The 25,626-nt window shown below is 35.6% G+C and overlaps 7 protein-coding genes across 10 annotated transcripts in view; all 7 read right to left on the bottom strand.

Annotated features, from left to right (window-relative positions):
• Positions 1-500: 500 nt before the first annotated feature.
• On the bottom strand, positions 501-1,572 carry LOC115066585 (uncharacterized). The gene has a single exon (XM_029552885.2). The coding sequence runs from the start codon at positions 1,326-1,328 to the stop codon at positions 597-599; it is 732 nt and encodes a 243-aa protein (XP_029408745.2). The 5' UTR covers positions 1,329-1,572; the 3' UTR covers positions 501-596.
• A 448-nt stretch (positions 1,573-2,020) lies between these two features.
• On the bottom strand, positions 2,021-3,050 carry LOC105232382 (uncharacterized). The gene is made up of 2 exons (XM_011214041.4): positions 2,902-3,050; positions 2,021-2,846 (listed from the first exon to the last, which is right to left on the bottom strand). The coding sequence occupies exons 1-2, from the start codon at positions 3,001-3,003 to the stop codon at positions 2,106-2,108; spliced, it is 843 nt and encodes a 280-aa protein (XP_011212343.3). The 5' UTR covers positions 3,004-3,050; the 3' UTR covers positions 2,021-2,105.
• A 1,595-nt stretch (positions 3,051-4,645) lies between these two features.
• Positions 4,646-5,573, bottom strand: LOC105232380 (uncharacterized). Of its 2 annotated transcripts, XM_019992440.3 has the most exons (3): positions 5,413-5,571; positions 4,894-5,337; positions 4,682-4,835 (listed from the first exon to the last, which is right to left on the bottom strand). In XM_019992440.3, the coding sequence occupies exons 2-3, from the start codon at positions 5,302-5,304 to the stop codon at positions 4,803-4,805; spliced, it is 444 nt and encodes a 147-aa protein (XP_019847999.2). In that variant the 5' UTR covers positions 5,305-5,337; positions 5,413-5,571; the 3' UTR covers positions 4,682-4,802. The 2 variants fall into 2 exon arrangements, with proteins under 2 accessions (XP_029408747.2, XP_019847999.2); XM_029552887.2 differs by having other exon boundaries at positions 4,646-5,337; positions 5,413-5,573.
• Positions 5,574-7,017: 1,444 nt separating this feature from the next.
• The window catches only part of LOC115066582 (uncharacterized), a 70,524-nt gene continuing 51,915 nt past the window's right edge, over positions 7,018-25,626 (bottom strand). Inside the window, exons 2-3 of the mRNA XM_029552871.2 lie at positions 7,788-7,844; positions 7,018-7,725 (exon numbers count right to left, since the gene is read on the bottom strand). Coding sequence (XP_029408731.2) covers positions 7,135-7,725; positions 7,788-7,841 — 645 coding nt within the window. The 5' untranslated portion in view covers positions 7,842-7,844 and the 3' untranslated portion in view covers positions 7,018-7,134. The remainder of the gene's footprint in view (positions 7,726-7,787; positions 7,845-25,626) is intronic.
• Positions 10,724-11,705, bottom strand: LOC105232379 (hypothetical protein). Its single transcript, XM_011214039.4, has 2 exons — positions 11,550-11,705; positions 10,724-11,475 (listed from the first exon to the last, which is right to left on the bottom strand). Exons 1-2 carry the CDS (start codon positions 11,598-11,600, stop codon positions 10,786-10,788), a joined length of 741 nt encoding a protein of 246 aa, XP_011212341.2. The 5' UTR covers positions 11,601-11,705; the 3' UTR covers positions 10,724-10,785.
• LOC125779401 (uncharacterized) lies at positions 16,968-23,731 on the bottom strand. 3 transcript variants are annotated; one of them, XM_049460757.1, is made up of 2 exons: positions 23,571-23,731; positions 16,968-18,220 (listed from the first exon to the last, which is right to left on the bottom strand). In XM_049460757.1, exons 1-2 carry the CDS (start codon positions 23,619-23,621, stop codon positions 17,144-17,146), a joined length of 1,128 nt encoding a protein of 375 aa, XP_049316714.1. In that variant the 5' UTR covers positions 23,622-23,731; the 3' UTR covers positions 16,968-17,143. The 3 variants fall into 3 exon arrangements, with proteins under 3 accessions (XP_049316714.1, XP_049316709.1, XP_049316720.1); XM_049460752.1 differs by lacking the exon at positions 23,571-23,731 and adding an exon at positions 18,275-18,445; XM_049460763.1 differs by lacking the exon at positions 16,968-18,220 and adding an exon at positions 22,255-23,516.
• On the bottom strand, positions 24,706-25,481 carry LOC125779448 (uncharacterized). Its single transcript, XM_049460809.1, has 2 exons — positions 25,366-25,481; positions 24,706-25,307 (listed from the first exon to the last, which is right to left on the bottom strand). The coding sequence occupies exons 1-2, from the start codon at positions 25,417-25,419 to the stop codon at positions 24,813-24,815; spliced, it is 549 nt and encodes a 182-aa protein (XP_049316766.1). The 5' UTR covers positions 25,420-25,481; the 3' UTR covers positions 24,706-24,812.

The raw sequence follows: 25,626 nt of genomic DNA, 5'->3' as shown, positions 1-25,626 counted from the left end.
GTACATATATATATATATATATATATATTTGAAATTAAGGGATAATTCTTTTCTTATAATGGTATGTCTATGTGTCTAAAATGGGTTGAATAGGACCAATGCTTCCTCTAGTCCCCATATACCCACATAATATATATTTTCAAACTTCCAGGTGACTTTGTAAGGCATATATCGGCCAATATGTGAGTTATCTCACTGAAAATAAAATATCGTGTTTTACTCATAATAGAGTATTTTTATTTTGCCTAAAATATATAAATTTGAGCGAAAACTTGGCCTAGCCTCTATATAACTAATATCAGTATTTTCTTTAAAAATAAAAAATTCTTAAATTTTAAAACAAGTGTTTTGATATATTTAAGAATTTAAATCTCCTGAAGAAATATCTCTATCCTAAAAGTTTATTATTTATAGTATATCTTAAATACATTTAAACTGAAATATACGACGAATATCACACATTGTCGAAGAAATATACATTTCACAGAATCATATAAAAATTTTCGATAGTGTTTCCTGAATTTGTTAAATCACTTTATTAAAGATAAATAAGTATTATAATTACTGATTTAGTGCCTGCGAAAAATGTACAAAAATCACCAGAATATCGGCCAAAACTCGTCAAAATAGTTATATTGCTCCTGAAAATCGGTTATTGCATTAAATCGTTCATAAAACTCTACCAGTTCCCACTCTGTCGTGCGCTCCGCGTCACTAATCGTTGCGTTGAAGTTATCCAAAGCATTAGCAAAATTCTTCACCAACAAGCGTCTTGCCTCCGTTAATCTCTGTTCTTGTGCTTCAAAGCCAACTTCCTTCAATATCCGCTGTAGCAAATCGGCTTCTGATTTATACTGCACGTTCGTTTTCATTGCCACATACTCATCTTCTACTTTTCCTATCTCTCTGACGATGGCATAGAGATCATCGTCGTAAACAAAGTCAGCCTTCAGATCAATACTTTCAATTTGTGCTAAAACACTTTCCAATTCAAGCATTTTGGTTTGTAGTACAACACTTTTCTGGGGCAATAGTTTTAATTTATTCAATGTGAGTTGAATAATGGACTGATATGCACCCACGTAGCACTTCGCGTAGTCTGACATTTCCTTGCAGGCCTGCGTGTAGAGAACATCACGGCTTGTTAGCTCCGCAACGCTTTCGGAGCCCACCTGCAGTGTTTGCGTAATTTCAGCTGTGTTTTTGGACCTTTCTTTTGCATCGAAATTGGTACAGTTTTGCTCTGATGATTTTGGCTTTGTGTTATCACTCTCTTTTGGTGTTGTCTTCAGTATCTCCTTGCCTGTAACCGAGTTATCCGCACTCATTCTACTCAAATTCGTTAACAGCTATACTGATTAGCAGAAAAGTGGCTACAAACATGTGTCTCTCATGCGAAGTTACACACGTAATTGTTCGCTTATTTCGTTTGTCATTCTACGCTCTGAGCTTTATTGCGAAAGCTTGTGAAATAAGTTTTTAGCGTGAAATGCATTTCACATGTTGTTTGATATTCGTAATTACGATGCATAACTCAGCTATAAAGTTACAATTCTAATGAACTACCGTTTGGAATTACAAATTCTAATTAACTTGTTTTTGTTTTTGCGATTCTCTCTTGATCTCGTGTTGAATGAAACTGAAAATCGTAAATATATTTATACTATATGTAGCCAGCTGTGTTTTCTGTGCGGCTGTAGACTCTATTTCTTGAAAGCTTTCTTGTTAAGCAGATTTCAATTAGTTTCTAATGGCCATAATTAGCTTAACTGTGCATTATACGATTTTTCAAAGAACTAAAGCTGTTCGTGAAATCACTAATTTAATCAATATAAACAGATTTTAGGTTAGCTTTTTCCATAGAAGTCTGCTAAGCAAATAACTTTAGTTGCTTTAAATATTTTATTTTTAATAAAATTTTTCTCTCATAGAGCTTTGTTTTTTTAATATAACGCTTTATAACGTAATATAATTTAAACTTAAAAAATATATATAAAGACTTTGTTAAATATAATCATTATCAAAAAAAATATATGCTTGTTTTAAGTTTCCAAAATATCTCATAAAATATAATTATTTTTTTAATTTTAAAAATACTTAATTTTTCAAAAGCGATGTTTCAATAGATATTTTACCAAAACCACAGCGTCATTATATTTGTCTAGATCAGATTTCGGCTGTTTGAAATCTTCATACCATTTGATTAATTCTGGATATTTTTCCTTCTCCGCTTTGCTTAATTTGTTGAAAAACTTATTCGCCACTTTCGTTATTTTGTTGGCCGTATTTTTAAGAAAAACGTCCAAACGTTCATTGTAGCCATCCAAATCGATTTTATCAAAGATTTCCTTTAATACAAGTGCATCGTCGTCAGAGAGTGCGTCTATAATTGCCAGGAAATCTCCATACAAATCCGCTAGTTCATCGGTAATTTCGGTTTTCTCAATTATCGAAGCCAAATCATTTTTCGATAAATCTTGACTATCAATGCGTTCCAATAAATTACGCATGCGTGTTAAATTTCCACTGAGACCCATAGACTCTGGTAGCGCATTCATTGCTGTCAATGTGGCCTCAACAAAATCTCGTCCTTCAGTTATTAGTTTGTTGACGTAATCTTGTATGAGTCTAAAGTACCGAATTTGTAGACGATATGTTGGCGTGTTAAATATGTCTGGCAGATAGAAGAACTCTTCGGAGGACTCAACTTCACTTGAATCTTCATCATCTCCAGTTACAGGTACGTGGACGGGTATTTCATTTTCTGCAACAGTTGCGACAACCCTTGCTACTATTTCCTCGTCATCGTCAGCAGTAAACGCTTCTTGCGGTAATGCGTTGGCATGCTAAAGTAAAATAATCCTTTGAGAAAAGTCAAAAGCCAATTTTTGGGTTGCTTACCTGTAGCGCTAGATATAGACCACAAATTAAAGCGAGTATCACAGGAGATTTTACCCTTATGCTGCTCATTTTGTTGCTTGTGTTCCTGGGGAGAGCCTCCATTAAAATGATACGGCTATATGAATATCGGTCGCTTATAAATAAATTATTTACCGATAAGAATATAAATACACACAATTGTTAAGAAATAAAGTTTACAGAATTGCAGGAGGGGCGCTTGATAAGTAAGTGACTTTTGCGGTGAAAAAAATTATGATAATTCTTTTAATTTCTTTGATTAACATGAATCAGCTGAGCTTCGACAGATTTGAATTCCATACGACCAGGTGGATCTGAGTATTGCTTTATATAATATATCTACGTGTAGCTTTAGACTGAGATGGGATTTTGAACTTAAGAACCAGTACAGCTGCGCAAATCTTAACCTAAGTTGGGTTCTTTTCTTTTAGTTTTCACGTAAGACCCACTTATTTTAAGCTTGACCCTTGAGGATGCGACTCTGCATCACAGCAGCAGGTAGTAAGGCATGGAAAAAGCCTCCTTAACTTATTTAATAGGCCTAGGTACCAGACCTTATCAAAAATAAGGAGATCAAGGAAAAGTGCAGAACAGTATTTATAATTTTCTATGGCTGCGGAATCAAAATTATGTCCGCTTATTTTTATTGATAAGAAAACAGCAGAGTATGTGTATGCTATTAAAGGCCTTGACGATCATCTTGATTATGTTTCTTGGAAGCGCTTTAAAGGCTAGTGCATTAGTTCTATCATCAGTTGGCGATTTGAATCTGTATCAATATTTTCTAGCTCACAGCTTTTTGTAACTCTTTTTTCCTTGCCAGCTTTGGAAAATTGCTTGCGCTTAATACGAGATGTAGATAACCATTGGGATTTCAAACCACCCTCGTATATAGCTACGAGACATATTAATTATTATGTTAAGGCGGAATAATGAAAAACTGGTTTTGATTCATGCAAAATTATTAATACATGTGTCAAGAGAACATAAGTTTCTTTCAAGATATTTCTCAGAAGCATATCACTACTAACATACTAATGCAAGCTAGCGAGGAAGAGAACGAGTGTCGAGAGGTCAAGCAAAGTGCGAACCAGCAGTAAATACCGTGTTTGACATCTTCTATGATATAATTGTAAGGCAGCTTCCATTTTTATGAAATATTTATTACACACGACTTAATATCATTAAATATAGACAGTAAATATGTTACTAGTTGATTTAAACATATCGAATAAGTGAAAAAAACAAAACCTTGAGCCTTTTATTTACTGTTTTTTCTTTACTTCTTTTCGTTTATGCCTTTTGTAGAATAAGACCACGAAATATATTAATCTCTATATACATACATTTAAATCAATTCAATACCGGTATGAACGGCTAAAGGTAATTGAAAGCTTCGTCGATTTGTCGCGCTTGTATGAAAGCACAAAAGCTCCAACACCTTTTTTGTGAAAGCACAACCATTTTGACTCATATGTCAAATTCATAATCGTCACCTTAACGTCTGTGAAACAAAGCTTTCCAGGATGTCATGACACGTATTATTACTTGGATCTACTTGTATGCTTTCGATCAAATGACTTCTCCGGCGGAACCGTGACATTAAACTTTAACAACTATTTAGAGAATTTGAAAAAACGTTGGTATAAGTGGGTTTACTTTAAGGGGGTGAAAAAGATTTTGAAAAAATAAATTAAGTATTTTAAAATTATAAACAAAGTCTTACTATTTTTAGCCCATAGTAGTATTTATACTTTAAACCTATATATTAATAACACACGTGTTTTATTTATGCTTGTAGTAGTTGAACATTTCATATAATTTCAACATATTTTTAAATTTTCCTTCCAGTGAATTAGTTTGATATTCATCGTACAAAAGGCTCAAATTCGGAAAAGCTTTGCGCTCTTCATCTCCTAGAAAACGAAAGAACTGATGAAACACGGCACCAAAGTTTCGATCAGTCGTCTTTACCAAATCATCCACATGCTTGAATAGCACTTGCAGATCAGCTTTATCCAGCACTTTCTTTATAATAACTGTATCGCTTGAGGCTTCCTCACTCTTCGCTATGGCATTTAATTCGAGAAACAACTGTGTTGTTCCATCTAAAAGTGCGAGTCTTTCTTCGCTTAGCCAGCTATTCGACTCATTCGAACTGCTCTTATCAATTGACTTCAAAATATTTGTGACGCGCTCGATTTGTGCTTGAATATATTCAGTTTTCTCTGGCAATGCATTCAACTCTTCAAGCATCCTCGTTATGAAATCGTGTGATAGTTGGATTTGTGTGCGGCAATGTGCTTCCGTAAGACTAATGGTAAAGTTCATCAGCTGGTCCAGTGTTATGACCGTTGTTTCTAAGATGACTTCAATGGGTTCCATTGTGAATTGGTTGTTTTTAGTGTTTGTCGTAAACTGTAAATAAATAAAAAGCTTGGTTTAGAAATATTGCATCAAAAGTTAATGTTACCTCCCACATCCCGTTCGTACCTTTTTGTTGTTTATCCGAATATGAAAGCTTTGGTTTTCTCCGCCGCAAGCTGTTTCGTGTAACCGACAATTGTTTGTGTTGTGAACAGCACACAATGCCTTGTTTTTATATCGGTTTCACAAGAATTTCAGGTGGCATTCACCCCTCACCAGTGCATTGTAATTGTTTGCACTTGAGTGTAAATCGCAAAATAAACTTGGCAGCAGTGAGCGTGAGTTGTTGAAGCCTGAGCATAAGTTTATTTGCTTGCTTTGAACCAGTTTCTTCATTTGATGTTAGAGAAATTGGGAACTTATTATAAGAAAGCTGCTTTAAGAATGTGCAGCAAAACTATTATTTATTAATATAATATAATACATATAAGGGTAACCCAAAAACTAACTTATCGAACTCAAGAGTTAAAATTAACCCATAAACAGGGAAAACATACTATCGTACGCAAAATTTAAAATTTTTTTTTTCTCCAATAAAATTAAAACAAATCGAAGTTTAGAAAGGTCTTTGAAAAAGTGTTTACTTCCTGAATTAATGCAATGCATGAAATTTGCTAAAAGATCTACCTTAGAGGGGCCTTTTTTCATTAATAATTTTTTAAGTTTTGGCTCACCTTATAACATACGAATACAGGGTAGTATATTCAATTTTATTCCCTAGGTTGATACTGTCTTTTTAAACTCTTTCAACATGTTGCTACAGCGTATAATAGTTTGGTTCACCTAACGGTTGTACATATCACCTAAAATTAATCGGTATAGATGTAGGGTTCTATATACATACCTGTCCAGAAAGTATTGGGAATTCTTCATTTAAATTTCCCGCTTATATGGAAGACAGGTAATTTTTTTTCCTAGGTTGGTACAACTGTATGTATGTATATAAAATATCAGAAGGACGAGAAAAGTTGTTCGTGCAAGCTGTAACTTGAGTAAAAATTGAGACAACTTGATGAAACTTGAAAAGCTTTCAGTGAAGGCAGTGAAAAAAAAGCGTCTTATTGACATCAAAGAAATAGCAAATAATCGCAACAAAGATTTTGTGAGGTGCCATTGGAAGACTCGTACCTAAACAGATGAATCTCTTTCTTAAACGACGTCGCGTACAGTTCGCCCGAGAGATGCTCGACAAGGGAGCTGAGGGTCCTTAACACATTTAACAAACGTTACTGGTGTGGTGGTGTGTTTATGACTATGACGTCGAAACTGTCAAAACAGTCTAGCGAAAGCCTATAATGAAGACGATAATAAAGCTTTGAAAATATTGTACTTTTTCAGACCGGGTCAAATTTGATTTCATATTTGATCAGATGGTAAATACGTATTCATTTTGCTGGAATTTAACTAGAAACCGAACTGTTTATTTTAGTTATACTTGTGTAGCACCCTGTGTTTTGTAAAATTGTAGCTACCACACATTTTAGATTTATAATCTTCATAAAAGCACAGCTATTAATGGTGATTATTTAAACTAGATTTGAGGTCATGAATTATATAGTGTGGGGTCAAATGCACATTATTGATTGCGGAAGTAATGCTGAGTAAATAACTTGATTGGCAATGATAATTATATAATATAGATCATGCTGATATAATCATATGTTAATCGCATTAAAATATAGCATTTTGTAATTTATTGACTCTTTTATAAAAAAATAAATAATATTTGTTATGCTTATGATAAAATATCTATCAACTACTTAATTTTAGAAATATATCCAATTTAACTTAAAATTCCAACCAAAATCTCTTCACAGCATCAAAATTCCGCTCAATATCATGCTCGATGGTTAAACCCTCATGAGCATCCGGTTTTGGTACACCCAGTTGCTCCTGCTGCAACATTTGTTCGTAGTGTTCCAATAGCGCCTCCATCAAGGTTTGTTCACTCTCACTAAGCGTTAAATCGACGTTTATTTCGTTGATCTTTTCGAAAGTTGTATATAAAGCTTTGTTCAACAGCGCTTCATCTGCCTTGGAGAGATTTTTAATTTTCAGTAAAACGTCGAAGATCTCAACGCTTTCTGCGGCTGTTGCACTTTTCAGTTTGTTTTGAAAAACATTAAGTGAAGCACGCATGAAAGCTTCGGTGCAGGTTACTAACAATCTGTCGATGGGGTTTGTGGTGTGTTGTAAAACGTCTGTTTTGTGCAAGGGCTTTGTAATGGTTAAATCATAATGAGCTGCTGTCTGCCAAGGGGGCGCCAAATCATTTGCTGTGCTCTCAGAATAAGACTTGCTCTCAGTTTTCATAACTGGTATTTTTAACTTAATTAATTCATATTTATTTGTGGGATACAGGGTGTTGCCATGTATCAGCTGAAAGTCAATTTGATTGTTTAAAAATATATTTGTTTAAAGTTTACTCAAAATATATTTACCTCCATGATCATAAAGAAATAGATGATAGCAAGTATTCTGTTAGCTGCTGCCATTTTAGTTGCTTTCTTTGCCAACTTTAAATTACTGAGTATTCGATTTTTTTTACCCCTACTTTATATGCTAAGCATTTCATAATTTTGCCTATTTCAAAAGAAATTTATCGAATCATTTGCTTTTCTTAGTAAAACCTATTTTAATTTTTTGCCTCATCAACATTTTCATTCTCTATAAATCATATGGGTTTATCGTATTGTGTAGTTTCCCAATTAAAGAGCGCTGTTTACATTGAAATCGCGGATTTAATTGCGCCCAGAGCTTTTCAACAGTGGGTGGTTAGAGAGAAAATTATTTAATGAACTTATGCTTACGTAGGTTGCCTTTTATATTTCGCGATTTGGCAAACCTAATGTTGCAATCGGGCAACTCACGACTTTATTGTAAAGTTTAACAAAGTTTGATCTGAATCTGAGTAGCGTTTTCACATGCAAGGGCTATTCGTGTTATGTACAGTAACTTCAAATATTCACCTCGCCCAAAAATAGAATTAATTTGCGAACATTTCCGCGCAATTATTTCTAAGTGGATTAACACCGCAGCAGTGCATCGATTAAGCTTCATCAAGAATGCCACGCACGCCACCAATGAAATTTGTGAAGTTTACGGAGACGATGCTGTATCAGTTCGTGTTGTGGTTCGCTCGCTACCGTTCTACAAATTTCGATGTGAAAGATGTACCTCGTTCTGGTCCACTTATCTTTAAGAAAGTCGTTGAAATTATGAAAAAGATTGGCCAGGACGGTCACATAAGCAGGCATGACATCGCTAAGAAATTTAACATTCATTATCAAACGGGTTTGAACCATTTAAAAAAGGTTGGCTACAAGAAGAAGCTTGATATTTGGGTGCCACATGAATCTGTGAATAATTTAATGGACCGAATTAACATCTGCGATTCTTTGCTAAAACGAAATGAAATCTAACCATTTCTGAAGCGAATGGTGACAGGAGACGAAAAGCGGATCAGATACGACAATAATGTGTCAGTTTTTCGCCAAGAAATCAGAAAGGTTTTACGATGGTGGAATAATGTCTCTAGTTAGAATAGTTTGTTTTTATTCTCTAATTCCGAAGTATGAAGGCTACCTACGTACTGATATAACAAGTGATGGGTTTTCCTTTTAACTTAAACGTTTTTACATGTACTTGTGTAAGCATACACCTGTTGACTTGACTGCTGTTCGAAGAGGCAAGAAAGCTTAAATGCATTTCAAGTTTTTCTTTAGTTCCTTTGAATCCTATCCACTGCTATTAATTTATAGTACTCACTTTATTAGTATTTACGAAACGCTCGAATGGTTCTCTCAATTCACTAACTGTATACTAAAGGGTGATTTTTTAAGAGCTTGATAACTTTTTTTAAAAAAAAAACGCATAAAATTTGCAAAATCTCATCGGTTCTTTATTTGAAACGTTAGATTGGTTCATGACATTTACTTTTTGAAGATAATTTCATTTAAATGTTGACCGCGGCTGCGTCTTAGGTGGTCCATTCGGAAAGTCCAATTTTGGGCAACTTTTTCGAGCATTTCGGCCGGAATAGCCCGAATTTCTTCGGAAATGTTGTCTTCCAAAGCTGGAATAGTTGCTGGCTTATTTCTGTAGACTTTAGACTTGACGTAGCCCCACAAAAAATAGTCTAAAGGCGTTAAATCGCATGATCTTGGTGGCCAACTTACGGGTCCATTTCTTGAGATGAATTGTTGTCCGAAGTTTTCCCTCAAAATGGCCATAGAATCGCGAGCTGTGTGGCATGTAGCGCCATCTTGTTGAAACCACATGTCAACCAAGTTCAGTTCTTCCATTTTTGGCAACAAAAAGTTTGTTAGCATCGAACGATAGCGATCGCCATTCACCGTAACGTTGCGTCCAACAGCATCTTTGAAAAAATACGGTCCAATGATTCCACCAGCGTACAAACCACACCAAACAGTGCATTTTTCGGGATGCATGGGCAGTTCTTGAACGGCTTCTGGTTGCTCTTCACCCCAAATGCGGCAATTTTGCTTATTTACGTAGCCATTCAACCAGAAATGAGCCTCATCGCTGAACAAAATTTGTCGATAAAAAAAAAAAATTGTCGAACACTGATTTTGGTAATAAAATTCAATGATTTGCAAGCGTTGCTCGTTAGTAAGTCTATTCATGATGAAATGTCAAAGCATACTGAGCATCTTTCTCTTTGACACCATGTCTGAAATCCCACGTGATCTGTCAAATACTAATGCATGAAAATCCTAACCTCAAAAAAATCACCCGTTATTACTTTAGACTTTTTCAGAAAGTATGTATATGTATTCTCTCGCAATCTGGTAGCTCCTCAGCTAATGCAATTTCACCACTAGTTGATATTCCAAAGATGTACTCAACGAAAACAGTTAGAAGTTTCGTACTAGTGGAGACTATTTCAGAGAATGTATCTATTATTAGTAACGTTTAGCTTTTTCAGACCTCATTGAGCTGTACCAAAAATGTTGTATTTATTAACTTATAAAAACTTTCCTTTGAAAGGTTTCGGATTGCGAATTGGTCGGTTCTCTCCCGCTATTCATTGATATTGTTGTTCTTTTAGAGCACTTCAAAATTATATAAGACTTAGATATATTCGTATATTCGTATTATCATATACTATATATGGTTAAAGGACGAAGATTTGAAAGACTGAAACTTAATAATGTATTTTAGTTTCTAAAGGAACCTGCACGTCATATAAAAAATGGGATAAAGAGTATAGTAGAGCAGAGCAGTACTAGTATAATAGTTAAATACACAAGTGTTGGTAGAATAATTAAAAATATACATATGTACATATATATTTTATAAACAGCAAAGTAATTTAATATAGTATGATAGTTTGTACATTTTTACATTTTTTACATTATTTTATAAAAAAAGGTCACATATATATTTATTTAATATCACATTATAGACCCCCTGGTCTTAATTTATTTTTGGTATGACGATATCATGAATAATATTGAGAAATTCTATAAAACTTTTTAGCTTCTCCTGCGACGACTCAATGGCTTGGAAGCGTTCATACCAATCGGCCAAGTCTGCATGCTCCCCTTTTTGTACATCGCTAAGCGAATTCCAGAAAGGCGCAAATACTGTGGTGAATTTGTCTACCGCCCGCTTTGAAGACTTATTAATACGCTCATTTAGACCTTTAGATTCCAACTTCTGGAAGGCTGTTTTCACCACAGCCTGCTCGCCACTGTCATCGCTGCTCCGCGCTATAACGTCGAAATTTCCATAAACCTTGGCGATAGCCAGTAAAACAGCTGCTTTCTCTTCTAACGCCGGCGTCGATTCGTCATCTAAATCGAGTTTCTCCAGGCGATCCAACAGGCTTGTCAGTTCTGGTATAAGCTCTTTGACGTATTCATTGTCCTCGGGCAGTGTATTCAATTCGACCAGCAGATCGTCGAGAAAGCTTGCCGACTCCAATATGAGTGTTTTTGAGTGCTCTTCTAGTATGTCGAGCGTGCTAGCCAAAACGGGCTGTAGCGATTTGCGAAAGTCATCCTCGGCAAATTTTACTGCTTTACTGTGCTCTAAGCCAACTAGTTTTAAGTCCTCACCCTCGATGCCATTTAAGGAATTTTGATAGGGAAAAGCTGCAATGAGCTGCAAGTGTAAGAAAACCGAAGATTTTTAATAAGATTGTTGTTCTTGAGAGTATGCGGATCGGCTCAACTCACCTGTAGCGTACAATAAACGCACAGAACCGCTAATCCAAACGATTTTGCCATATTTTTATATAAGTATGTGTGTGTGTGTGCTTTTTACTTTTTCGTACGTGTCGTTAGAAGCACTAAATACATTTGAGTAAAGCTTGATCGGCGCTTAATTTATATACAATTTATCCCTGGAACTTTGATTTTACCTACGCTCTTCCAATCGTGAGTAGTTTTTGTACAACAATACCTATGTACATATGCACTCTCATGTAATACTCGGAAAGCATTAAAGCGTTGCACAGATTGAGAAAATTGTGGGATTACGAGTTTGAATTAGCTGACAACTATTAATGTATCTTTGCATGCAATAGCTGCACATGTTAGGGCCAATATTTTCAGTGTAAATGCAATATACACTTCCCAGAACTTGGCGCATCTAGTTACAAAGCTAAATGTATGTTCGTGTTCAAAAGCTGGTATCTGGAAAATATATTTCAGACGTGCAAAAATAACCCACGATTCCCCCACAAAGTTACACAAGAAAGTGCGATGTATATATGCCAATCAAGCTACAACAACGCCTACTAGATGTTGTAAATAGAATCGAGTCGTGTTTTAATTACTTGTTCGCGCTATGAATAATGAAAATCAAGCGCCACAGTATTTTTCTTTACTTTTCCTCCAGAGGTTGAAGTATAAATCGTCAAGCTCTTGTAATACTTCCTCCAAATATTTTGATAAACAAATTCAGATGACTGGCGTTATTTCTGAAAACACCGGTTAGCCTGATAAGCCACACATACAGGGCTTGTCCGGAAAGTAATAGGATTGAGTTGATTTAAAAAAATCTATTGAACTAACCGTTACAACTCTCTAAAAATTTTCAAAATAGGCTCTTTCTTTCTTTCGATACAGGGCTGCCAGCGCGATTTCCAAGCATTAAAGGCGTGACGGAACGCATTTTTCGGAGTTCATACTGCTTGGATCCCCTCTGTCGTCTCAAAATGCCTCTTTGTCTAGGGATCATACTCAAAGATCCATGACTAGGCATCTGTGATTACGTTATTCAAAAATTTGGTGTTACTTCCACACATGTTCACATTTTCCTGGCACACTTTCACTCGTTACAATTTCTTGTCGTCAGTGAGCACTTTTGGGACCATCTTGTGCGCATGTTCAAGTGCTCCGTCACAATGTTGTGAACCACAGATTTTGATAAATTTAACATCTGGGCAATTAAACGAATACTTAGTCGACGGTCTGAGTTCAAAACTTTGCGCACACGAGTCACATTGTCGGTATTTGTCGAAGTTGTAGGTCTCCCAGCACGGTCTTCATCAGCGACCTTTTCCCGGCCCTCCAAAAAGGGCCTTGCTAAAGCAACGTCTGGGTAAGCCTGCTTGATCATATCATATCATCTCTGAAGCAGGTTTACCGGTTACAGGTTTTTCGGATCCTTGGAATGCAGAGCAGGTCCCTTTTTCACCTCCTGTAAGACAAGTGAAGATGCCATGAGTTATTCAATGCTGAGATCCTTTTTCACATTACCATTTCCCTGCGATCATCAAATGACGGCACTTGATGTGAGTCAAATGTCAAATCGCTGTGCCCGCCGGTAATAGCAGTGTCGTCTCCCACCGACGTTTGTGCTGATATCTCCGTCCGCTTCATTATTCTCCATATTGAGTTGTGACTTCGGACTTATACCTACTACTTTCTCCAGGTTGGTCGAAGAAGCGAACCAAATGGGCCTGGTAATGAGCTAGAGCAAGACGAAAAAGCTCCTATCGTCAAACTAACAGTTGTTGCACTCGCGAGTAGGCTCCCACATCACTGTTGACAGTGATAACATTGTCTATCTTGGAATCAGTATTAACATCAACAACAAGGACTAAGTAGGAAATTAAGAAGTAAAGTCCTCTCTCAGCGAAGAAAGACAAAATTCTACAAGTCACTCATTATTTCTGTCCTACTATTGGGCAGAAGCGTGGATGATGACAACATCTCATTAGTTGGCGTTATGAGTTTTCGAGAGAATGTTTCTGCAGAAGATAACAGCGTATGCGGAGGCAAATAAAGAGGAAGAAGAAGATATCTCATAAAGAAGGAGAACTACTACAGCAGAATTTCACAATTTTCATTCTAAGCTTTTAAAGATATTTTCATCACCTGCCAGATTGTCGTAGGCTTTCGTCATCCCAAAATGAAGCTTGTCCGAGTATAGCTGTTAACAACTATTGGGCAAAAGAAGATATTGAAAAATTTGAAACAAACATATTTTTTTATATTCGCAAACCTGCAGGGCAAGCATAAAATGAAATAAAACGTTTGTTATTTAAACGTGCCTTTCAGTGTTTTGAAGGCTTTGCTTTCGCACCTACATATTTTTAATATTAAGAAAAAGGCACTGTTTTCTATAAACTTTAAGTGTTGTTTTATAGTTGCAGAAAGATTTCTGCTTTTACTACTTATCGCTCTATTTCTAAATGCCATGGTAATCAAATGTATATACATATTCGATTGGAAGGTACAAGGTCGGTCCTATAAGTACTTAGTCGAACTACCCAATGGCGTCACTATCAAAGCAGAAATTTAATTGACAACCTTTGCTTTTGCCAGTATCAAACTGCTCGAGCAGAAATGTAAGCCGTAAGTGATTTTTCAAAACCCTCACCTTCTCTTTCGGTAATTTTGCATCCCTCCCTGCTTGCAAACGTCTAGAAAATGTAATTTTCTAGCCGTTTGAAGACGTTGGAGCACAGCTGGGCCAAGTTTATCAAGCCCAAGATTTTTGCAAATCTTTATATTCCTTTTCGCTGTATATTATGCTATATTTTATTTGGTTCCAACATCATAATTCTCTAAATTTCTAAAACAGTAGCTCGTTGTTTTGTGTTTTATATACAATGCTTTATATACTGTCGCATGTCGTGGTTCCCAGCCTCAGTCTATTATAAGGTTTACCCTGAGTTCTTATATTTACTCAGTTAGGCTGTGATATACAGCAATCATGTTTATCATAGTTATAAAGACTAAGTTCCAGATGACTGAAGTTACATCTTACATACCATCTATGAAAATTCTATGAAAATTCTATAAAGCCTTACTTAAAAAGCCGAATATCTCGAGAAGTATTAATGATAGCGATTTTCACCTTGGACCTTTTTTGTAGCAAATAAAATGCCCTACAAGTTTGGCATGTACATTTTTTCTATAGCTCTTGTCATTTACGAGATATATATTTTCTATGGAAAACTTTTACACGCCTTGGTAAAGCTGCCATACAAACTGACCAATTAAAATCAAGATAATGATCTCTTATACCCATTTAAGCTATGTGTAATGCACCTAAGGGTATTATAGTTAGTTTCGGTGCAGCCGAAGCTAACGTTTTTTCTTCTTTTGGTTAAAGTAAGCCGCGAGCATATTGCAGTCGTATGGACTCATATATATTATCTAGTTTTAGCTATACAGATTATATCATATCACTCTCGAGTGCCAACAAAACACTTCGACTTTTCAAAAAGTTTACTCCAGTAAAAGACAATATCTGGCACTATACGAGTATGTATGCAAGTGACATTGCTACACTCGTTCAAACGATAAATCAATCTCAATACTCTCTTATAACGGGTGATTTTTTTGAGGTTAGGATTTTCATGCATTAGTATTTGACAGATCACGTGGGATTTCAGACATGGTGTCAAAGAGAAAGATGCTCAGTATGCTTTGACATTTCATCATGAATAGACTTACTAACGAGCAACGCTTGCAAATCATTGAATTTTATTACCAAAATCAGTGTTCGGTTCGAAATGTGAAAATCCGCTTTTTTATCGACAAATTTTGTTCAGCGATGAGGCTCATTTCTGGTTGAATGGCTACGTAAATAAGCAAAATTGCCGCATTTGGGGTGAAGAGCAACCAGAAGCCGTTCAAGAACTGCCCATGCATCCCGAAAAATGCACTGTTTGGTGTGGTTTGTACGCTGGTGGAATCATTGGACCGTATTTTTTCAAAGATGCTGTTGGACGCAACGTTACGGTGAATGGCGATCGCTATCGTTCGATGCTAACAAACTTTTTGTTGCCAAAAATGGAAGAACTGAACTTGGTTGACATGTGGTTTCAACAAGATGGCGCTACATGCCACACAGCTCGCGATTCTATGGCCATTTTGAGGGAAAACTTCGGACAACAATTCATCTCAAGAAATGGACCCGTAAGTTGGCCACCAAGATCATGCGATTTAACGCCTTTAGACTATTTTTTGTGGGGCTACGTCAAGTCTAAAGTCTACAGAAATAAGCCAGCAACTATTCCAGCTTTGGAAGACAACATTTCCGAAGAAATTCGGGCTATTCCGGCCGAAATGCTCGAAAAAGTTGCCCAAAATTGGACTTTCCGAATGGACCACCTAAGACGCAGCCGCGGTCAACATTTAAATGAAATTATCTTCAAAAAGTAAATGTCATGAACCAATCTAACGTTTCAAATAAAGAACCGATGAGATTTTGCAAATTTTATGCGTTTTTTTTTTAAAAAAAGTTATCAAGCTCTTAAAAAATCACCCTTTACGTTAGAAGTGAAATAATCGAGATGACCTTTTGTAGCTATTAAGGAAGGATGAGCGAGTCATTAAGCAAACATTGAAATGCGACGTATAAGTTTAATTGTAACACTTAAATTTGTTAATAAAGTTAAATAAAATCCAATAAACTAATATTTAAATTTCACTTGCACATATTCATGCAGATAAAGTTGGTTGGTTGATGTAGATTACTTTCTGTGACGATGTTTTCCACCAATCCAGAATTAATGGTTTTAATGAAAATATGGCTTGTGTTACTGTCAACTAAAAATATAAAGTTTTAGTTTTACAAAAAATTATGTAGACAGTTGGTAACCGTTAGATACCTGAAATATAAAGCAGCCTATCACCAGAGCGAGTATTTGTTTGAGCCTTAACATATTCACCATTTCTCACTTCTGTTCTGAATTGTAATGATCTACTGGCAGACACTGAACTTCTCTCACAACTAACATTTAATATTTTTCGCATTTGTTTCGTAGAATTAAATGACATACTTATAGCTTATAATGTCCCACTAAAAATTGGCGTAAAGTTGTAATTTTTCAATGATTTGCGTCACGCTTATATGTGCATCTTACTGTACTATTTCTGCAATGGAGTATACAGGGATTGTTCTAAAAGTAATAGGACTGATTTTCTTTCTTTTAAAATTTTAAATTTGCATCACTAAATGGTATGACATAATGTGATTGGTAGCACTGGAGATATACGACTGCAAGGACATCTATTGACGAAACACGAAAAGACTTTTTCGACTACCATATTTCCAATTAGAAAACAGAATCCTTAAGTTACTGAGCGCAACAAATGAACGGACACAATAAAAATGTATAGGTGCTCCCAAAATTTCTGATAAAATCATAGTTTATTGATGAAATAAATAAATAGTTACATATACAAAAATTAATTGCTTGCTCTAAATTTAATATGTATTAATAAGTTTGCACAAAAAATAAATAAATTACTAATTTTTGACTAAAACAGCATAACCACGTCATAATTCAGCTGCTTGGAAATCATGTCTAGTTTAACCAAAATTGTTTAAAGACATCAAAGTGTTCTTTAATTGCGTCTGTCATTGTGGTATTGCCAACTAACAACTTGAAATCACTCTCCGTATGCACTTTTTGTGCAAGACAAAAAATCCTATCGACAATATCCCTTAGCCAGGTTGAGCCTTCTTCATCCATTTCTTCAACCATTTCTTGATTGATTCTTTGCAGCTTCTGGTGCATAAGTCTTCCTTGCATAGTTCCATTAGAAATCTCGTAGCTTTCAATATTTCTCAACATTGCAGACAAATCGAATTTTTCTTTTCTATTCACGGGATTCGCTTTCAATTTGCTTTCAACGACTGTTGCCGAATCACGTACGAGAATCGCAGCAAATGCGCGGTAGGCTGTATTGGCTGATGTTACGGCAAGCTCAAATGCTGGAATTACACATGAAACCTCTCCAGTTGCTTGTTTCTTTTGCCTTATTGGTGTATTGGTGGTATAACTTTGATACTGTGCTCTGTTAGATTTCGGGTAATCCAGCCAAAATCGCGTAAACACATCGAAATGCTCGCTAATTTCTTTTTCGAATGTGATTTGATCAACCAAATTATCTGCATCATCCTGCTCTTGGGCTCTTAGCACACCACAGACAACGCCTACTATCATTTGATCCAACCAAGCCGGTTCGTTTTCGATCTTATTGGAATTTGAGGTATTGGCAGCTATTTCTTTTATAGCATTGTACATTGCTTTGCCTTCCCACGTGATATTGACTTTACCCAAATTTCTTCGCATAAGGAAGAAATAGCCGATGCTCGTTTCTTTGTCCGTATACATCGCTTTTACTTCTTTCAATTTGGTTGAACTGACTGTCCTTGAGTCGCGTACCAAAATTTCAGCGAATATTCTATAAGCCTTTTCCAAAATTTTTGGTGGTGTGTTAGTCAAACTAATCGTAGCGCATAAATTGTCACCCGTTTTAGTTGTCACTTCCTCTGAAGAACGCAAATGGTCTGTATACTCAATGTTCCTTACAAATCCCTCATCTTCCGCCGAGACAAACAAAGGACTAAATGACCATAGAGGATGCACTGCCGCTAACTGAAAGGAGCAAAAAGATAATTTCCACAGTAAAACCACAAATTATATACGAACCTCCGTTACAAGCAAGCCTATCATTACAACGAATAATCTTTGCGTCAACATTTCTAATCTTTTCTCACTTGCGGTATTCTGCTGTGAATTGTGATTTGTGAAGACACTCTGACTGATACTGAGCTTTTTGTGCTGCTCAACTAGCGTTTTATATCATTCAAATTCATTTAGGAGGACAGCATTGTCGCCGTTATTAATTATTCAAAAGTGTGTTCTTCTTAATTGACGATCTGTGATAACATTGTGTTTTCCGGGGTTTCTTTCCATGAATTCCGCAGTATCAGTTTCACAGCTGAAATTTCGTCATTATTATAAATATTTACAATGTGGAAGACAGAAATTAGAACAATTCAAAGTATTTTCCACTGTAATTAGAATAAAAATTAATTAAGCAAAGCTTAACAGGAAGACTTACTTGGAAAGCTTTGATGCTAATATTATTTAACAGCACTACCAGGTGTTCAATAAGTTTTGTCGATTGATAAGAAAAACATAATTTTATGATTCAAAATACACCTTATTATTCAGTATAATCTCCCTGAACATTAATACGCTTGCTCCAAAGATCTTTCAACCTGTGGATCCCATCCCTGAAGTGAGAATGCGGAAGATCTGCCAAATACGCGTCAACAGCCGTTATGACCTCTTCCTTTGATGAAAAACGCTTACCACGCATAAATCTTTTGAGATCTGGAAACAAATGGAAGTCGCTGGGAGCCAAATCTGGTGAATACGGTGGATGCTCCAACAATTCATTCCAACTCTTTAGAAAATTCCTCTCGCATCCCAAAAAATATGTTGCCATAATCTTCTTGGCCGATTTCCGGACACGAACTCGTTTCGAAGCTGAACAAGCAGGTTCACACTACTCTTTAGCAATTTTACAATCTTAGCATTCGTTAAATTTCTTTTGAAATTTATTACTGCGCGATATTCAATTTTTTCCATTGTAAAAAAAAAACTGTTCATATGAAGAGTGCAAGAGCAACGTCCTCTCTTATCGAACGATAAAACTTTTTGAACAACCAAGTATGTATGTAAAAAATTACCAGTGTTGATATACTGTCGCATATTTACTCAATTAGACCACGATATCCCGCACATGTTTATCATAGCTATAAATAATCTCTAAGGTAAGGCTAAGTCCGAAATGACTGAAGTTGGGTGGGATCATTGTGGAAGGCTTTTATTTATTATCTCGGAAGCATCGTACGAACTTCTTATGTAAAATAAAAAAATGTCCCACTAAAAATTGGTGTTAAAGTTATAATTTTCCGATTTTTTCAATGCTTTTAGTCATGCTTATATATACATCTTAATATTTCATATACATACATATATCTGTGTAGTGGAATATAGAAACCAGGTTCGGCCGGGTTTATTAGTAAAATGAAACTAATGCATATGTACATATATCTAACGGGCTTTTCATTAAGAGCGCTAGAAAAGTTTATTTAAATAAAACAAAAGAGGTTTGGGATATCAATGAAATTCCTTATTCCTGTGAGAGTGCATTCCATGTCCTTATGTAAGAAACTTAATTTCAAGCATAAATCGGCCGATGGTGCTGCAATTTCACAGGAGATGGCCAATTGACAGGGCCGTTTTGTGAGATAACACGTTCACCAAAATTGGTTTTCAATAAATCGATGGTGACATTCGCTGTGTGGCTTGTGACACCGTTCTGTTAAAATCACATATTGTCGTTATCATCCAATTGGGGCCAAAAATATTCGGTTACCGTTGAGTGGTAACGATTCCCATACACAGTAACGTGCCGGTCTTCATCATCATGCCCAATGACGCCACTGGCACATAAACCTCATCAAACCGTAATTTTTGCTGCCTGACAATAACATACATTGTGCTTATTGAAAAGGGCATTCAGCCAGAAATTAGCCTCATCGCCGCATCATTTTCAAGTTGTTTCTCAACACAATTCACGAACGTACGATGATTCTGGTGGTCAAACGGCTTCAATTCTTGTGTGAATTTGATTTTGTAAGGATGTTGGCCAAGATCTTTTCGTAGAACTCGCCACAACGACGTCACACAGTTGCCTATCGCCTGAGAACGACGTGCTTGAGACTGATTTCGGTCTTCCTCAATTGATGCGCTAGCGCTTAATTTCGTGATGACTTGGGCACTCAGTGCCCTCTAATGCACTTTGTACGGAAATTTAGACTTTTATGCAAATAATTTAATGAAACTTGTGTTTATTGCTAGAAAAAAAGGTATTTTAATTGAAAAATATGAAAATCAAATAAAGTTTTAATTTCGAACTGCTCAAATGGGTGAAATCTTCGCTGTCTTTTTGAAGCATTTTGTTTGGGTGTAGACTTTGTTGGAGTATTGCCCGCATCTTCGTCATTGTCTGAGTCCGTAACAGCTTCGGCATTGAACAGCAACCCTTTTTAAATTTATCACGTCCATTACAATTTTTGTTGCTGAATTAATTTTTGTTTAGCATGGGTGTAATTTCTTATGACTTGTGGTTCTTTTGTTACAGGATTTATATCTTCGCTGGCATGATCAGTTGAAAGCACTAGATGTTTTTCTTCGAATGTGTTGTGAAGCTTACTAGACACTGATTCAAACACACCCCTTTTTATTGCATCAAAGCTATTTACATCCTGTGAGTAAATAGCTTTGACAGTTGCGGCTTATTGCCTGTTATTGTGCTCTCCAAGATGGTATTCAGCAAAAGAAAATCTTCCGCAAAGTCATAGTTTAAGAAAAAGTTGCTGACGCAAAAGGAGATTGCGCGCAATACCAGGCGACCCCTGTTCATTAGGCTGTGCACCCAAATATACTTCGCCGTTAAGTGTATAGTTGGTTTTTGCGTCAACAAACCGAACGATTGTTTTGCCATATTTTCCAGGCTTAGAAGAACTGCATCGGTTTCTTGTTGGAGGTAACTGCTCATCAACTGTAAATTCCTCACGTGGGACGAATGGTATCGTCAATTTGTCGTATTGTAGTCTCTCAGCGCGAGTCAGGGAATCGTCAGGGCGTATAAAGTACTGAAACATGTTTGTTTGTAAAAAGATCCTTAGCATGAAATAAGTTTGCCTTCTCAGCACTGGAGTATAAAATTATTACAATAAAAGCATATATATAGTTCATCCGCATTTGCGTCCTGCCAATATCTTATTTTCATCTCCGAAGTCCGATTGGTCACTGGGTATCTATTCGCGTCACCACCAAATTTGGGATCCCTTCCTATCCTATTATCATCACCGCTATCATTAGCATTCAAATAATTTGAAATATTATCCTCTTCTTCTTTCGTCAATTCACGCCGTAAGTTAGCCAAATATCATCAATTCTTTACTCATTTCAAAAAATTATTTTTGTCACAACTAAAAAATTAACTGTTCACTTGAAATTTTTACTCGAAACTAATTAGAAATGCACAATAATCATCAAAAATGTTAGAAAATTTCGCTTCTTCAAACAAAATATATGATAAAATATTATGGGCACTGAGTGTCCAAGTTACGTATAGCGTACTCACTATATAAAACGCAGTTACTTCCTTATTATCAGAATTATATACCTAAACTTATAAAATTCTAACTAAAATTATAGTTTATCACTATGTTGAAAATTGATTAAATTGGACTACCCAAACCTCAGAAATTTTATATCGAAAATGAGAATGGTCACTGAGTGCCCAACTCACGGTTCTAAGGTTAAAGTTGAGACAACGGACTCAGAATTTTCATCGCAAATTTTAATAATTTGGACTCGTTCTTGGAACTATGGCCCGGCGGGTAAGCAAGAGGCCACAACAAATTATACCAAATTCCAAATCTTTGCCCAATTTTATGTTCTAATATATGTATAACACCAAGCATAGCATATTTTGTTAAATATTTGTCTTTTATATTATATTTCAATTTAGAAAACAAAGTCAGCTAGTTACTCAGCGCAAAAAATGAACGGGCAAAATAAAAATGAATAAGTGCTTCCAAAACTTCTGATAAAATCTTAATTTATTGATGAAATAAATAAATAGTTACATTTACAAAAATTAATTGTTTGCTCTAAATTTAATATGTTTTAATAAGTTTGCACAAAAAAATAAATAAATTACTTATTTTTGACTAAAACAGCATAACCGCAAAAGCACATCATAATTTAGCTGCTTGGAAATCACTGTCCCCCGCTTTACTATAAGACAAGCTCTCTAATTCAGCCAAAATTTTTTAAATACGTTAAAGTGTTCTTTAATTGTATTTGTCATTGTGGTATTGCCAACTAACAACTTGAAATCATTTTCTGTGTGCACTTTCAATGTAAGACAAAAAATCCTATCGACAATATCCCTTAGCCAGGTTGAGTCTTCTTCATCCATTTCTTCAACCATTTCTTGATTGATTCTTTGCAGCTTCTGGTGCATAAGTCTTCCTTGCATAGTTCCAATAGAAATCTCGTAGCTTTCAATATTTCTCAACATTGCAGACAAGTCGAATTTTTCTTTTCTATTCACGGGATTCGCTTTCAATTTGCTTTCAACGACTGTTGCCGAATCACGTACGAGAATCACAGCAAATGCGCGATAGGCTGTATTGGCTGATGTTACGGCAAGCTCAAATGCTGGAATTACACATGAAATCTCTTTATTTGCTTGTTTCTTTTGCCTTTTTGGTATATATATAGATTTCGGGTAATCCAGCCAAAATCGCGTAAACACATCGAAATGCTGGCTAATTTCTTTTTCGAATGTGATTTGATCAACCAAATTATCTGCAACACCCTGTTCTTGTGCCCTGAGCACACCACAGACGACGCCTTCAATCATTTGACCCAACCAAGCCGGTTCGTTTTCGGTCTCATTGGAATTTGAGGTATTGGCGACTATTTCTCTTATAGTATTGTACATTGTTTTGCCTTCCCACGTGATATTGACTTTATCCAAATTTCTTCGCATAAGGAAGAAATGGCCGATGCTCGTTTCGTTTTCCGTATACATCGCTTTTGCTTCTTTCAATTTGGTTGAACTGACTGTCCTTGAGTCGCGCACCAAAATTTCAGCGAATATTCTATAAGACTTTTCCAAAATTTTTGGTGGTGTGTTAGTCAAACTAATTGTAGCGCATAAATTGTTATCCATTTTAATTGTCACTTCCTCCGAAGAGCGCAAATGGTCTGCATACTCAATGTTCCTTACAAATCCCTCATCTTCCGCCGAGACAAACAAAGAACTAAATGACCATAGAGGATGCGTTGCCGCTAACTAAAAGCAGCAAAAAGATAATTTCCACAGTAAAACCACAAATTATATACGAACCTCCGTTACAAGCAAGCCTATCATTACAACGAATAATCTTTGCACCAACATTTCCAATCTTTTCTCATTTGCGTTATTCTGCTGTGAATTGTGATTTGTTAATTGTGAAGACACTCTGACTGATACTGAGCTTTTTGTGCTGCTCAATTGGCGTTTTATATCATTCAAATTTATTTAGGAGGACTGCATTGCACTCGGCGTTATTAATTATTCAAAAGTGTGTTCTTCTTAATTGACGATCTGTGATAACATTGTATTTTCCGGGGTTTCTTTCCATGAATTCCGCAGTGTTACTTTCACAGCTAAAATTTCGTCATTATTATAAATATATATAATGTGGAAGACAGAAATTAGAACAATTCAAAGTATTTTTCACTGTAATTAGAATAAAAATTAATTAAGAAAAGCTTAACAGGAAGACTTACTTGGAAAGCTTTGATGCTAATATTACTTAACAGCACTACCAGGTTGTTCAATAAGCTCTGTCGATTGATAAGAAAAACACAATTTTATGATTCAAAATAGACTTTATTATTCAGTATAATCTCCCTGAACATTAATACACTTGCTCCAACGATCTTCCAATCTGTGGATCCCATCTCTGAAGTGAGATTGCGGAAGATCTGCAAAAGACGCTTCAACAGCTGTTATGACCTCTTCCTCTGATGAAAAACGCTTACCACGCATAAATCTTTAGAGTTCTGGAAACAAATGGAAGGCGCTGGGTGCCAAATCTGGTGAATACGGTGGATGCTTCAACAATTCGAACTTTAATTCATGGATTTTAGCCATTGTCCTGATAAAAAAGGTGTTTTTTTCTGCAAACCGGGTATTTTTTCACGAATTTTTTTCTTCAACTGGTCCAAAAGGTTCGCAATAGTATTCAGTATTAATTTTTTTACCAGTTTGCAAGTAATCCATTATTTATTTGATTTAGGATCATGGTGATAGACCCGAGCATTATTGAACAACCCGGTATGTAAACTAGTATCTCGGTTTTTGAAATATCAGAATTTTAAACACGTTCTTTTCTTCTCAACAAACTGATATTTTGCAGAAGCTGTTAATATCAAAGAACTATAGGATAGTAACGGTACAATCTTCAAAGAAACCACCGATAAAAAACAAATTTTTCTACAAAATCGTTTGTATTTGTGAAGGGTACACTTGTATTTCAAATAATTTGAGTGGTATTAAATTATATATTGGCAATTTTTTAGAAATATTTATATCATTTCATTGTTACCACAAAAGTATAGTTAATCCTGGTGCTCCATCTGGACCTTGTTGTTTTGTTTGTAGTTGAAAAAATGGTTGTTGACCTTTTAGTGGTGTAAATCCGTGTACCAGATGTTTCCCTAATTCCGATTTTGGCATTCGTATTATATGAATATTTTGTGTTCCTGATTTTGGATCTTTTTCTTTTTGGATTAATATTCTGTATTCGCTAGATGTTTCATGGTTCGATCCGTCTTCCAAATGTACTTCTTGTAACGGAATCTCTAAGCTAGTTTGAGCCACGTCTGCTTCTATTTTTTGATGCATGCAAAGTGATGATGGTTGTAGTTTGTGTAGAAATGGTATTTGTATAATCTTTACATTTAATTCAGTATCGTCTTGAGTTGGCGGTTGTGGTTCCAACGCTAGTGCCTTTAATTTTGTCTTATCGTCATACTTCTCTCTCCCTAAAGTGAACAGCAATTCATTAGTTTCTGCTAATGTTGGTTTCGCGGTGCACTGTAAAACAAAGTCGGTGGTTATCATTTCTAGTAAAAATATTTTTTTTCTTCAATACCTGCAAAGCCAATGAGACTATCAAAAAAACTCTTAATTGTTGTTGGCCAAACATTAGATATATTTCTCGTTTCTTTTGTAGCACATAATAAATAGTTGCGTTGCATATTGCATGGAATTTTTTCAAAATATACATTTTAATAAATTTTAATAATAAAAATAAAGTTAATAATAAAATGTATGGTAAATTTTAAAGTTAAATGAATTTTATGCATTATGTAGCGTGACAAGAAAACTGGAAACAAGAAATTTGATTCGGTTG

Source organism: Bactrocera dorsalis, chromosome 1, assembly GCF_023373825.1.
Source record: "Bactrocera dorsalis isolate Fly_Bdor chromosome 1, ASM2337382v1, whole genome shotgun sequence".
In the NCBI taxonomy this organism is placed as follows: Eukaryota; Metazoa; Arthropoda; class Insecta; order Diptera; family Tephritidae; genus Bactrocera; species Bactrocera dorsalis.
This window is presented reverse-complemented; position numbering and strand designations above follow the sequence as displayed.

Excerpts from the sequence above, each read along its gene's own strand:
- LOC115066585 (XM_029552885.2), bottom strand. The coding sequence starts at position 1,328 with ATGAGTGCGGATAACTCGGTTACAGGCAAGGAGATACTGAAGACAACA.
- LOC105232382 (XM_011214041.4), bottom strand. The coding sequence starts at position 3,003 with ATGGAGGCTCTCCCCAGGAACACAAGCAACAAAATGAGCAGCATAAGG. Across the intron at positions 2,847-2,901 it reads GTCTATATCTAGCGCTACAG|CATGCCAACGCATTACCGCA; the intron begins GTAAGCAACCCA and ends ATTTTACTTTAG.
- LOC105232380 (XM_029552887.2), bottom strand. The coding sequence starts at position 5,304 with ATGGAACCCATTGAAGTCATCTTAGAAACAACGGTCATAACACTGGAC.
- LOC105232379 (XM_011214039.4), bottom strand. The coding sequence starts at position 11,600 with ATGGCAAAATCGTTTGGATTAGCGGTTCTGTGCGTTTATTGTACGCTA. Across the intron at positions 11,476-11,549 it reads GCGTTTATTGTACGCTACAG|CTCATTGCAGCTTTTCCCTA; the intron begins GTGAGTTGAGCC and ends TTACACTTGCAG.
- LOC125779401 (XM_049460757.1), bottom strand. The coding sequence starts at position 23,621 with ATGTTGGTGCAAAGATTATTCGTTGTAATGATAGGCTTGCTTGTAACG. Across the intron at positions 18,221-23,570 it reads TAGGCTTGCTTGTAACGGAG|TTAGCGGCAGTGCATCCTCT; the intron begins GTTCGTATATAA and ends TGCTCCTTTCAG.
- LOC125779448 (XM_049460809.1), bottom strand. The coding sequence starts at position 25,419 with ATGTTTGGCCAACAACAATTAAGAGTTTTTTTGATAGTCTCATTGGCT. Across the intron at positions 25,308-25,365 it reads TAGTCTCATTGGCTTTGCAG|TGCACCGCGAAACCAACATT; the intron begins GTATTGAAGAAA and ends TTTGTTTTACAG.